The sequence below is a fragment of the Canis aureus genome, chromosome 11 (assembly GCF_053574225.1).
Source record: "Canis aureus isolate CA01 chromosome 11, VMU_Caureus_v.1.0, whole genome shotgun sequence".
Lineage (NCBI taxonomy): Eukaryota > Metazoa > Chordata > Mammalia > Carnivora > Canidae > Canis > Canis aureus.
The window spans coordinates 29,786,737-29,800,059 of record NC_135621.1 but is presented as its reverse complement, the minus strand read 5'-3'; the positions used below and the strand labels follow the sequence as shown (position 1 = coordinate 29,800,059).

At 59.1% G+C, this 13,323-nt stretch overlaps 2 protein-coding genes across 4 annotated transcripts; one reads left to right on the top strand and one right to left on the bottom strand.

Moving 5' to 3' along the window:
• The first annotated feature begins 571 nt into the window (after positions 1 to 571).
• CDC42EP1 (CDC42 effector protein 1) lies at positions 572 to 8,405 on the top strand. 2 transcript variants are annotated; one of them, XM_077914611.1, is made up of 3 exons: positions 572 to 707; positions 5,079 to 5,724; positions 7,054 to 8,405. In XM_077914611.1, exons 2-3 carry the CDS (start codon positions 5,262 to 5,264, stop codon positions 7,740 to 7,742), a joined length of 1,152 nt encoding a protein of 383 aa, XP_077770737.1. In that variant the 5' UTR covers positions 572 to 707; positions 5,079 to 5,261; the 3' UTR covers positions 7,743 to 8,405. The 2 variants fall into 2 exon arrangements, with proteins under 2 accessions (XP_077770737.1, XP_077770736.1); XM_077914610.1 differs by having other exon boundaries at positions 583 to 707; positions 5,016 to 5,724.
• A 494-nt stretch (positions 8,406 to 8,899) lies between these two features.
• LGALS2 (galectin 2) lies at positions 8,900 to 12,391 on the bottom strand. 2 transcript variants are annotated; one of them, XM_077914612.1, is made up of 4 exons: positions 12,235 to 12,391; positions 10,673 to 10,755; positions 9,386 to 9,542; positions 8,900 to 9,221 (listed from the first exon to the last, which is right to left on the bottom strand). In XM_077914612.1, exons 1-4 carry the CDS (start codon positions 12,238 to 12,240, stop codon positions 9,075 to 9,077), a joined length of 393 nt encoding a protein of 130 aa, XP_077770738.1. In that variant the 5' UTR covers positions 12,241 to 12,391; the 3' UTR covers positions 8,900 to 9,074. The 2 variants fall into 2 exon arrangements, with proteins under 2 accessions (XP_077770738.1, XP_077770739.1); XM_077914613.1 differs by having other exon boundaries at positions 12,179 to 12,333.
• Between the last annotated feature and the right edge of the window lie 932 nt (positions 12,392 to 13,323).

Below are 13,323 nucleotides of genomic sequence, written 5' to 3'. Positions count from 1 at the left end.
AGGCAGGAGAGGAAACCGGGCCCCTGGGTCCTAGGGCCACCATCCTTGACCACCACACCACACACCACTCTGAGTCGCCTGCTGTGGTCTGAGCCCCAGTCTGGCTCACGTCTGGGTCCCAGCACCCCTGTGGCCTGCGTTGGCTTGAAGGGATTGAGGGATGGGGACAAAGGCAGTGGGCATCCCACTCGTAGATCTCGGGGTCTATGGGGGTCTTCTCGGCATTCAAGGCCCCCGCAGACCCGAAGGGAGCGGCTGGAGAGCCCGGGAGCGAGAGTTCTCAGGTCTGGGCGCCCCAAGGCCCCGCGGGGAGCCGGTGGGGGAGGGAGGGGTCCCCGCGTAGCCCCGTCCGGACCCCGCACGCTTCCCACCACCCCCGCCCCGTGCCCTCAGGCCCCGGCCCCGCGCCCCCGCCGCCGCCCCCCTCCGGCTCCCGCCGCCACTCGCCGCGGCCCGACCGGTGCCCCGGAGGGGGACCCGGCCCCCGGCCCCGCCCGCGGGCGGGAGGAGCGAGGCGCGGGGAGGGAGCGCGCCCACACCCCGCCCCCGCCCCCGGAGCCAGCCCGCGGAGCCCGCGGCCAGGGCGGCGCAGACCGGCCCAGCCACTCGCCCGGGCTGCGCGCCGGGACGCGCCCGCCACCGCCCCTGCCGCGGCGTCCGCCCCCGGCCCCGGCCCCGGCCCCGGCCCCCGGGCTCGCCGAGAGAAGGTAACCGCGCGCCGGGGGGCGTGGACGCCGGCGGGGGGCTGCACCCTCCTAGGCGCCCGGGGGCCGGGCCGGGGGGCGGGGGCGGGGGCGGGGGCGGCCAGCCGGGGACGGCGCCCCCGGGTGCCCGCGGGGAGGCCCGGCGCCCAGGCCGCGGGAGCGGCGCGGGGTCCCTGCAAGTTCGGGGACGGGGCTTCGCGCGGCCCCCGGCGGGCGCAGAGCTGCGGCGGCGAGCGGGAGCGCGGACGGCGGAGGAGGGGGCGAGCGGGGGCCGTCTACGCTCCTTCCTGCCCCCCGAGAGGAAGGGAAGGCAGGGGAGGGGGCGGTGGGCCGGAATGTCGGGCCCCTCGGCGAGGCCGGCGCGGAGAGCGGGAAGTGGGGGGCGGGAGGGCCCGCTGGGGAGAGGGACCAGGCACCCTGCCCCCTCCCCACCCGCCGCATTCCTGGCCGAGCGGCGGATGAGGTCATCCCGTCCGGTTCCCCTCGGGCCACGGCAGCCGGCTGTCCCCTGCCCCCGCCGATCGACCCTCCCCAGGCTAACCCCCTGCCTCCCGGAGGGAATGTTTTATGGCCAGAGTCTTTCCGGGACTTCCAGTCCGGACGGGCCTCGGGATTGTCCAGTCCTTGCCTCAACCATGCTAGACCCGCATGGAAGCCCGGAGCCCATTTTCTAGACGGGAAAACTGAGGCCTAGAGGAACGCCCCCCCCGCCGGAGGCCGCGCCAAACGCGTTTCGGGGACTGGAACCCAGGAACCGGGGGACACTTGGTCCGCGGCCACCTCCTCCCGGATCGGGGGGCTTCGGCTCTACCTTGGAGTGGTGGACCAAGAGGCGCCTCTCCCGCTCTTTCCTCTTACTCCCCCAGGACCCCCGGCTCTCCCTCTCCCAGCCCCTTCAGAGCCGGGCAACAGGGTCCCCCCTGCGACGGCAGACGGCTTGCTGCCCCTCTCTGGCCTCAGGGTGCGCGTCTCTCCACCTGGGGGTAGGGGTGGGGGCTGGCTCCCGGGGATGCGAGAGGCCCTGGGCAGTTAACCTTTTATTCCAGGGCCAGAGCAGCCCTGAGCCAGGCAGGGCCCCGCTGTCCAGCGGTACCGGTGGTGTTACCCAGCTGGACACACCAGTGGGGAGGGGGCTGTGCGCGTGTGCGTGGCCTCCCGATGGCAGGTGGTGCGTGCGTCGGCAGGCGGGCCCGCGGGTGAACCCCAGGTGAGCGCCAGGGTGCCCCAGCCCAGCCTCTCCCAACCCCGGGGTCGGGGGCGGACAGGCCCCTGCCTCCACCGCCCCACACGCGCCTCCACAGCGGCCCCTGTCGGCCTCTCCTAAAGCAGGGTCCCTGCGTGCGGCCTCAAACCTTGTCCGTGAGGTCATTGCCCCATTGAGCAACCCCCTGGGAGCGGCGCAGCCTGACTGTCCTCTGTAGGCTCACTACCAGGACCCCTCGGACCCCGAGGCTGCCCAGTGACCACTCTTGCCCAGGTCTCTGAATCCACACAGCTGAGTCTCCTGCCTCCCAGGCCTGCCCTTTTCTGGAGCTCTGGAGCTCAGCAGCTGGGCATTGCCTCCTCTAACAACTCTCCGCGGGCCCCTGTGGTCCTACCCCTCCTCTGGCATTTACTAGTGATGGTCACAGAAGCCCGGTGAGGTTCCCAGCCACACCACTTTTTAGCTCTGTGACTTGGGGCAAGTCAGTCCCCTTTCCATGCCTTACTTTTTTCACCTGTAAAATGGGTGTGAGCGTAACAGGTAGTAATCCTGGGCTGGTGAGGGGAGGTAGGCCTTGCACCAGGACGCCTGGAACCCTTCTTCCCCTGGGGCACCGCTGATCACCAGCAATAATCCCTGCAGTCAGCAGCAGGTGCCACAGAGCTGCAGCCAAGGGTGCGCCGAGTAAGAGATGTTAGTACTGGGGTGTTGGATATTTGAACTGGGGCTGCCCTGTTCCGGGACCTGGGGCTTTGGGTACAGCACCTTCTACTCTTACAGCAACTCCGGGAAAGGACCAGCTTTCCATATTCTTATTTTCCACGTGGGAAAATAGGTCCCCGGTAGCAATGCTCTGCCTGCCCTTGGTCCCACAACCTCTCCATTGGCAGGGTCTCTCTATTGCAGTGGACAAGGTGGAGGGATAGGGAGAGACTTTTTAGAGGTACCCAGAAGCATTTGGGAGGTGGGAGCATCACAGGATTGGGGCAGAAGCTGGTCTCCCAAGTCAAAGTGGCCATGGGGGTTCCGGGGGGGCCAGAGTCCCTTGTGCAGAGTAAAGTGGCTACTTCGAGGTGGGGGCTGGGAGAGAGGTGGGTGTAGCAACAAGGCAGACACAGTGACCCCTTGCATGATATTTCAGGGTAACCCCCCCAATTTCTCCCCTCCCTCTCCTGCTTAGAAATTCCTCCCTAATCTCTACTGAGCAAGGAAACCTGGCCCAAGCCATGCACCTGCCAGGTAACCTTGGCCAAGTCCCTTCCCTCTGAACCTTGGCTCTCTGTATAAAAATGGGCTAACCCCTCTTCTTTGCGGGGCTGCTGGAGTCAGATGACATCATGTAATGGTTGGCGGAGCGCTTCGTAACTTCAGCAAACATTCCACGAGGACTTCTTGGTGTGGGGGTGCCAAGGAAAGGGATGATTCAGACACACCCCCCCCCAGAGGGGGAGGAGTTAGGGTTGGGGGAGGATCAGATGGTGGGAAGGGAAGAGAATGTCATCAGAGAACAAAGCAAGCTTTGTTTTATTGCTTTCTTTGTTTTTATCTTGTTATTTAACCTAATATGAATTTCAAATAACATTCAAAGGGCAGTACTGATATTTTTATGCTTGGAGGTGGCAGCGAAATTAAAAAAAAAAAAAAGAGTTGAGGCACAGATCTAGGTGTTCTTGTTAGGGATTATTATCAACTTTTATCAGCTGAGGTCCCAGGCCAGTGCAGGTACTTGACTTGCTCAAGGTCACATGGTGAAGCTTTTTAATCCCCCACCCCCACCCCCACCTACCTGCCCTCACTTGAAAGCTAGCAAGGGGTGATCCTGTGGCAGGAAGGTCATCACAAAGATGTCCTGCGATTGAACCCCCGTTGATTTGGCACTTGCCACGCACGTGGGGAGTCCAAGTTGGGTGCCAGGAGCAGGGGAAGACGGGACCATTCAGACGGCTGCCCCACCTTCGCGGTGTGTGGCCAATCTGGGGAAACAAGACTGGGCTCCAGGAGCCAGTTGAAGGCCACGTGAGTCAGAGGCTCTGAGTTCAAGTCTCGACTAGCTCTCCTGAGGTGACCTTGAGCAAACTTGGGCCCTCTCTGGGCCACAGGAGAACCGGAGGTCAGACCACAGAGTCACAAGTGTCGTCCAGACTGTGCTTTCTATGATACTAGAAGGGATGGGTCAGACGGAGAGAAGCTTAGAGGAGGTGGGGGCTGGGGAGGCAGATCGGGAGGGGGTAGGGAGTGGGCGAGGAATAGCTTTTGGCACCAACTGAGCTTTTTCCAAAACCTCTTCCCTGACAACAAGGCTCCTCCATCAATTTGAAAAACTATAGTAAAGATCTCTCCCGCGGGCCTTCTCAGAACCTTGAATATGCTCAGGCATGCAGTAGGCAGCTGGGAAAAGCCACTTCTGACCACAGGATCCTTTTTCCAGGAAACACCTTAAAGGCAGAGGGTTCTGAGGAACCTCTGTGCTGGCTGTTTACACAGCAGCTCACAAAGCCTGTGGCAGGGCGCCTCCTCCCTCCTGGCCTCTCTGAGTGGAGGACAATTTAACCCACAGAGAAGGGAGGCCATTTGCTCAACCTGGCAGCAGAAGAGACTGTAGCTTGGGGCTCAGGGGCTCTGGGTTTGGGAATCGGGGGTTTCTGCTTCGCCGTTTTGACCGTGTAGCCGCAAACGAGTCACCTCAGGCCTCAGTTTCTCTAAAATAGTGTCTCTCCCTCAGGGCTGTCGCGTGGGTTACGTGAATGACAGAGGTAACTTAATCGGCACTTAGTAGGTGCTTCACGGACAGTCTCGGTATGAAGACCATTAAGCGTGCTGCTTACTGATACACACCTCGAGTGTCCAGCTCGGTGGGTTATTCTGTGCCCACACCCAGCAGTCCCTGCTCCGGGGCAGCCACGATTCCGACTTTATCAGTGTTGTTTCCTTTGCCTCCTGCTAAACATCCGGTGCCCAGGATTATACAGCCTGTCCTCCTGTGCACCTGCTCAGCATCTTGGTGGTGGTCCCCACCTCTGTCTGGGGGTGGAACCGCCTGTTCTCTTGAGCTGTGATTTGGATCCAGGATCCCCCGGGCCCACCATCATTTTCTTCCTTTCTTTCAGGTCCCTACCCCCGGGGCTGTCCACACTCAAGGCACATCTCGTACCCTCTCTGTTCTTGGACAGATCACCTACAGCGGCGGCCACGGGGAGCCAGGCCCCAGGGAGAGACCAGCCATGGGCCTTCCACAGCCTCAGCATCTGGGGGTGACACCTTAGGAGCACCGAGGGGCAGCCCCTGCCCACTGCCCCTCCGCGGGGAAGGCCCCCGGCGGCGCATGGACCAGCAGCCGTGAAGAGCCAGAGCCAATGCCGGGCCCCCAGGGGGCCGGAGGAGCCCCTGCCATGAGCCTGGGCAAGCTCTCGCCCGTGGGCTGGGTGTCCAGCTCGCACGGGAAGAGGCGGCTGACGGCAGATATGATCAGCCCCCCGCTCGGGGACTTCCGCCACACCATGCACGTGGGCCGTGGCGGGGATGTCTTCGGCGACACCTCCTTTCTCAGCAACCACGGTGGCAGCTCGGGGGGCACTCATCGCTCACCCCGCAGCTTCCTGGCCAAGAAGCTACAGCAGGTGCGGAGGGTAGGGGCGCCGCCCCGGCGGATGGCCTCCCCGCCGGCGCCCTCCCCTGCTCCACCGGCCATCTCCCCGATCATCAAGAACGCCATCTCCCTGCCCCAGCTCAACCAGGCCGCCTACGACAGCCTCTTGGTGAGCAAGTTCACCTTTGACCGCAGCCCTGCCACTTCCACGGACGGCCGCTCCAATTACGGTGAGAGTCTGGGCCAGCTGCTCATTTTTTAGGGGCTGGGGTCCAGAGGGTTCGATCATCAGCCTCGCTTCCAAGTGAGCTCTCTTCCCCACATTACTCTGGTCTTACCATGTAGGTCAGGCCCAAGCCCCAAACCGTGGATGGGGTGAGGGTCAAGGGGTGCAAACCAGGTCACCCCAAAGCATGCTGGGGTTGAGAGGTGAGGAGTTGGGGTTTGAGCTCTACCTGCCTCTAACTTGCCTCCCTGTGTCCGGGTCCCCTGGCTGAGCCGGCTCTTCCTCTCCCGTCCCCTTCAACGGAAGCAGCCCCCTAAGGTCAGAATGACAGGGTGGAGACACTGGGAGTCTGGGCTCTGGGTGAAAATCCTGATTCTTCCTGATTTCTAACAAGCCGACTGACCTCCTGAAGATCAAACGCTGGCCCGTACAATGGGTCCGTTAGGGTCATTGCTAAGACTCAGGGTTGTGATATGCGAATGAGGTGTGGCCCAGAGTCGCACAGAGTAGGTGCTCAGGACAGAGGAGCTAGCTGTTGCTGCGTTGTTATTTGAACAGAAGTTCCCATGACCTGACAAATTGAGAAAAACCACTCACGTGGACAGAATCCAGAGGCCGTTCCTGCTGTGGTGGGAGTGACAGGTGCCACCTTGGCGCTGCTGGACAGCTCACCTGGGCACTGGGGCCCTGCTGCCACCTGGTGGCCATTCCCCGCCCGCGGCTTTGCCCCACTGCCCCCCGCCCCGGCTTCCTCCCAAGCTCCGCCTCCCACCCCGCTGCTCAGATAGATCCCCACCCTGGGCTGCTCCACAGTAACCACGCGGGGCCTCGGCCATGGTTGTCCTGGAGCAGAGGGCGACCAGACGTCCTTTGCGGGGCATCTGCCTGTCCTTTGTGATTTCTGTGCAGTCAGACCCTGGACCCTCCCCGTGCCCCCAAACCAGCCCACACACTGTGGGTTCATCTGCAACCCCCCCGGCACCAGGGACCAAGACCATCAGTTGGGATGGAGAGTCAGAAGGCTTGAGCTCCAGGCTTGGCTCCACCCCTTCAGACTCTGTGACCCCGGGCCAGACTTTCCCCTTGTCCCAAACTGAGTCTTACTTTCTTCATCTGCAAAATGGGAATGAGGACCATGTCCCACTTTCCACTTCTAGGCTTGATAGGAAGATCCCGTGAGAGACTCCAGGGTTTGCTATATTGGAAAGATGGGACAAACTGAGGCCCGACGTGCTAGAGGCCACATAACAAGCTAGGGTTGGTCCTGGCTCTCCCCTCCCCAATTCCTGGTCAGGGACCCCAGCTATGACTCTGCTCCCCATTTCTCTTCTAGGCCTGGACTCTGGGTTCTGCACTATCTCCCGCGTGCCTCGCCAGGAAAAGCCTCGTGACCGAGACCATGATAGTACCTTCCCCTCTGAGCCCGAGCTTCGCCGCTCTGACTCCCTCCTGTCCTTCCGCCTGGACCTCGACCTTGGGCCATCTCTCCTCAGTGAGCTGTTGGGGGTCATGAGCCTTTCAGAAGCCTCTGCAGCTGACACCCCAGCCCCTGCCATAAGCTCCCCAGCCCCTGCCCCAAGCCCCCCAGCCTGTGCCCCGAGCTCCCCAGCTCCTGCCACAAGCCCCCCAGCCCCTGCTACAAGAACCCCAGCCCCTGCTGCAAGAACCCCAGCGCTTACCTCAAGACCCCCAGCCCCTGCCTCAAGTCCCCAACCCCGTGGACACTGCCCCAATGGGGTAACTGCTGGGCTGTTGGCTGAGGTGAGGGCCAGCCCAGTGGAAGATTATCCCCGTGCACCTGCTGACATGGCCCCTGGCAGGCACTGGGGAGCAGGCTGGGGGGACAGCCAGGGCGGCTCCTGGCGGGAGCTGCAGGGGGTGCTGCCCCAGGCTCGGGCTTCTTGGGACAGCCTGGATGAAGAGTGGGGGCAGGCAGGCAGCAGGGCCCCCGTGCCCAGCACAGTGCAAGCAAACACCTTTGAGTTTGCTGATGCTGAGGAGGATGATGAAGTCAAGGTGTGAGTGGCTGGCCAGGGGCTCAGGACCCTGCTGAGCTCAAGGCACAACCTAGTAACAGCCCAGGTGCAGAGTCAGCACCTGATATGTAGGTCCTACCCATGATAGATGGGAGAACCCAGTTGCCCCCGCCCCCCCAAGCCCCTCCATGCCTCTGCAGGACAGATGGGAAGGAGGCCAGAGGAGAGACCAGACCTGTTCTGGGACCTGGGTGTTCCCATGGGCCCTGCTGGATTGTCTTGCCTAGCCCCCTACTCGCCCCCCCCCCATACCCCCACCACTCTGGACCCAGGGCCATTCCTTAAGCCCCCTCCCAACCCTGTGCCACCGCCACTGGTTAGAGGGCCCAGCTTTACAGTACAGCCTTTGTGCTGGAAAAAACTGTCCTGGGGAGGGGGGTACATACCACACAGGGCCTTTGTCTCCTCTCCTGAAGGGACCGCCTGCCCCAGCTCATCCTAGAGCTGCCCCCAGGAGGGTCCCTGCTACATCCCCGAGAGCCCTAGTCCCTGCCAAGGCTGCTTCCCCGATATTCCAACCCTGAGCCCTGATTTATCCCAGAAGTCTCAGAGAAAAGTCAGGTGTGACCTCACAGGGGGAGGAGTCTCACCATCCTGTGCTCCCCAGACCTGCTTCTGGGTCCCAATTAAAAAAAGCTTTTTGATAAAAGGTGTCCTGCAAGATGCTTGGGGACCTGGGAGATCACGGTTAGCTCCACCTGCTTCAACAGCCTTGCACGCATGGGGAAAACCAAAGAATCACACCATGCCCCCAACCCATGCCCCTCTCCCCACTGAGGGGAGAGGCCCAGGCAGGGGGTAATGAATAACCAGGCTGGAATGAATGTTCCAGCGATAAGAGGCCCAGGTGGGAGCCTTATCTCCAGTTCCTGGAACAGCCCCTGGCCCAGGTGCCTGGAAGTAGTGCCTGCCCCGTAATCCCATAGGGCAGTTTGGCGCTTGCCGTGGTGATAATCGGGGACAAGGAGGCAGCAGCGGTGCTTAGAGGTGTTGGGGAGCGTGTCACCTCACAGTCCTATGACCTTGTGCCTCAATTTCCTTCTCTGTACCATGAGGATGCTGGGAGTGTTACAATGTGTGGAAAACAGAAAGACTGAAAAAAAAAAAAGAAAGAAAGAAAGAAAACAGAAAGACTGGCCAAAGGCGGGTTCTTTTGTTTATTCTTAGTCTTAGAGGAGGAGAGTAGGGTTCCAGGGGCAGGGCTGCTGGTAGGGAAACAGAAGCCAGCGGCTGCTGATCCTGTGTGACGGGGTAAAAGCTCAGGACAGGGAATCTGCACCAGGGAGGGGGTCTTTCACCCCCCTGAGGTGCTACCTGCTTATTCTATCTTGAAGGAGGAGACCTTCAGCCCGCCCTGCACGCCCAGGTAGCTCAGGTGGCTGTGGCCCAGCCTGTTGGGAAAGGTCAACTGGTGCCCATCTGGCAGCTTCACCTTGAATCCGTCATTCTCAAAGGTCACGGTGAACTGTGGTAGGAGGGAGGGCGTCAGGGAGGCAGGAGGCCCCAGACGTGAGCCCAGGCAGCTCCCGGGGTCTCCATCAGGGCCAGCGCGCATCAAGGCCAGGGTGCCCTACCAACTGGGCTCTCTCCCTTTTGACATCCTCAGGCACCTTTCCCCTTTGACCTCACCTTGACCTCTGACCCTGGGCTGAAGCACATGTGCTTATCCCGTTGCTCCTGCCCCCAGTTGCCATCCCTTGAGTTGCAGACGATGACGGATTCGTGGAAGCGTGGATTGAAATGCAGGTTCAGTTTATCTGACCCCTGGCCCAGATTAATCACAAACCTGTAGGGCAAAGGGGTAACGAGTAAGGAGTGGGGGCCGTTCCTGGGTAGAACTGCTTGGATGGCAGGGTCTTGGTTGACCACAAGCTGAAAGAATCACAAAAGAAAGGTATTGAGGCCTGTGCCTGAAAAGGGAGGTGACAGCCTGGTCAGGCTTTGCAGGGGAGTACCACATTCTATTTGTCACCTGGCCTAAAGCTCTCAACAGGAGGGTAACTGATAGGGACAATCTCAGGGATCAGGGGTACCTATCCTGGGGGAGAGAACTGCTGTCCTTAGGTATCTACTGAGTTGGGTCATATTAGGTGGTGAGCTCCCTGTCACTACAGGTATTCAATCAGGGGTTGTGTGACTTCTTGACAGGATGAGTACAGCCTGAGACCGTCAAGGTCCCTGAGAGTAGGACATTCTGAGTCATGAATGGGGCGCCTTCCGTGGGAGGGCTCAGACCAGCAGTGTCATAAATGTCTTTAAACTTGAGGAACCCAAGTAGGAGAAAGGGGTGGGTGGCTTTGTTCTTGGCTCCTACCCCCTCCCTACATCAGTCTGCCCCTCCTCAACCCAAAGTTAATGGATATCAGTCCCCAAAAATTCTACAACCGCTGAGCACACAGGGGAGGCTGGTGCTGGGCTGTGTGACACGGAGGGTGAGCGGAGGGTGAGCCCTGTCCCTTCTAGCAGAGGGAATCCGAATGAGGCCACTTGGCGCCCCTTGGTGGCTGTCTCTGGTGTAACGTGTGTGAAAGGCTGGCCTCAGCCCCGTCAGCTGGGTAATGGTGGGGGGACTTTCAGTAGAGACGCCTGATCCACAGAGAGCTGGGCCAAGTTCCAGGGGCTTCCCCAACTGCCCCTTCAGTGTCTTTGGGGGCCACAGAGTTGAGCATATAGCATGAGCTGGGAAATTTTGAGGGTCCCCAAACAGCTTCAGACAAGAAGGCAGGTCCCTAGCAGGAGGAGAGCCAGTGGGGGCATGGGTGAGTGTGAGACATAGCAAAGATGTAAAAAAAGGCCCCTTTGGCCTGAGGTCGCTCTCCTCTGTGACCATCTCACAGGGCAGCCCTGCCTGCCCCCACCTTCCGGGCCTGTTCCAGGCCTGTGGACGGCTTCCCTCCCCCATCTCCCCTTGCTCACCCATCAGCATCACCAGCAATCTTGCCCTTAATCTTCAGGGTTCCCCCCAACTTCATGTCCATGTTCATAACCTCAAATTTCCCCTGTGCCAACAGAGAAACATTCCATGAAACGTTCATCGCGCCCGTGCCCAGAGCCCTTCTGCCGGTGGCACCCATTCACAAGCACCATTTCCCAGGGCTGCAGGTCACACTTGCCCTCTGCACACTCGAGGGCACTGAGCTGGGAGGAGATCCCCCATCATTAATATAAGAGATTTGGACGGGGTTGTCTATGGAGAAGGGGAAAGTGGGTCGGGAAAGTCTCTGGGTTGCAGAGCTCCCCCTGAGAGGCAGAGGGTGGCGACAGCATCGTCCCTGCCACAGGGTGACCCTGCCAGGGGCACTCCCATCCTGCGTCTTGTCTGTACCGGCTTGAATGGTGTCTCCCAAAAAGTCACATCCACCCAACACCTGTGGATGTGCCCTATCTGGAGATAGGGTCTCTGCAAATGTAATCAAGTTAAGATTTGTTTAGGGTGGACCCTAAATCCAATATGACTGGCGTCCTTATAAGAAAAGGGAAAAGTGGACCCAGAAACACAGATACACAGAGGAGAAGGCGCCTGTGAGGACAGAGGCAGAGAGGAGAGCTGGGCAGCTATAGCCAAGCACTGCCACAGACTGCCCATGACCACCAGAAGCTGGAAGAGCCAACAAAGGATCTGCCCCTGGAACCTTCTAAGGAAGCATGGCCTACTGACCCTCATGTTCAGACCTCTAGCCTCCTAAACTGTGAGAGAATGAATGTGTTACAGCAGCCACGGGAAACTAAGACACCTTAATCCTCAGATGCCATCTGTGATCCAGTTCCACAAAATGCAGGAGACTGAGGCCCAGAGACGGGGAGTGACTTGTCTGAAGCCACACAGCCAGTCATGAGAGAGCCAGGTTTTAAGTCAGAGAATCAGGGATCACAAAGAGGATCCACTCAAACTCCTGCAGTTTACAGATTGTGACCTTGGGCAACTTCCTCCCCCAGCCTCAGTGTCTTCATCTTTATGAAGCTCAGGAGAGGGGCATCTGGGTGGCTCAGTTGGTTAAGTGTCTGCCTTTGGCTTCGGCCATGATCCCAGGGTCCTGGGATCGAGCCCCATCAGGCTCCCTACTCAGTGGGGAGTCTGCTTCTCCCTCTGTCTCTCCTGCTTGTGCACACACATGCACTCTCTCTCGCTCACTCAAATAAAAAAAAAAAAAAAAAAGCTCACTAGGTGTTGACGATTATTATTACTCCTATTATTACTATTACAAACAAGGAACTGAGTCCAGAGAGGGGAAGCGATAGGTTCGGGCCCCCGCAGCAGGGTGGTGGGAGAGAGAGAGAGAGAGAGAAGAGAACATCTATGCTAGAGGGAGGGGGAGGCGGTCTGTCCAACTTGGTCGCTATATATATAGGGAAACTGAGGCCCAGAGAAGGGCGGTGACACTTTTCTCCAGTGCCTCCCCCCACCCCTGCCAAGCCACCTACTCAGGCAAAGATGTGGGAAATGGGGAGGTGGCCAGTAGGGAGGCCAGCGTCCTCACCGACATGGTGGCAGCTCCTGACTGCAGGTCTCCGAGGCTCCTGGAGGCCTGGGCTCAGGATCGCAAGTCACAGCCCAGTTTATCTTCTAGAATATTACACATTAACTCCCCAGGCCATAAATGGGGACTTTGGTCCCTTCTGCCCAGTTTATCTTCTAGAATATTACACATTAACTCCTCCAGGCCATAAATGGGGACTTTGGTCCCATCTCCCAGGACCCAGAATGAACAGATAGGAGGCTCCACACTCGGGGCGCACCTAGCCCCACCCAGAGCATCCTCCTGACTTCCCTGCACCCAGCCTCCTGCCTCCAGCTCCCCTGCACCCCACCCCCTGCCCAGCCCAGTCTGGCTGGGGATGAGGCCAGATGGGTGTCAGCACGAACACCCTGTGAGCTTGGCAAGCCGCCCTGGTCCTGAGCCCCGCTTCCTCATCTGCAAACAGAGAGACTTGCCCTGTTAAAAAAAAAAAAAAAAAAAACCTTGAAGCTTCTCATTTTCTGTGATGTCAAGATTGATTCTGAGAGCCCTTTTGTCTTGCTTTTTCCCCTCGTGCCATGACTTTTCTGATCCTACGGGTAAGTTTAAAAGCAATATGTGGTGGATTCAGGGAAAACATCTAGAAGAATCTATAACAAACTGTTAAAATCAGGGAAGGAAGGAGTAGGATTGAGGTGAAGGCAGACTGGGGATTGATTGATTGATTAATTGATTTTTAATTTTTTTTTTCCAGACTGGGGATTTAAATGCTTCGCTCCTCTTTCGTAACTGACAGGCTCACGCAGGCAGTTCGAAATCCTCAGTAAGAAAAAAGTAAGAAAAGGGGGCACCTGGGTGGCTCAGTGGTAGAGCAGCTGCCTTTGGCTCAGGGCATGATCCTGGAGTCCTGGGATCGATTTCCTCATCGGGCTCCTCACAGGGAGCCTGCTTCTCCCTCTGTCCGTGTCTCTGCCTCTCTCTCTGTGTCTCTCATCAATAAATAATTTTTTTTGAAAAAATATAAAAATAAAACAAAATAAATAAAAATTTTTGAATAGGGGATCCCTGGGTGGCGCAGCGGTTTGGCGCCTGCCTTTGGCCCAGGGCGCG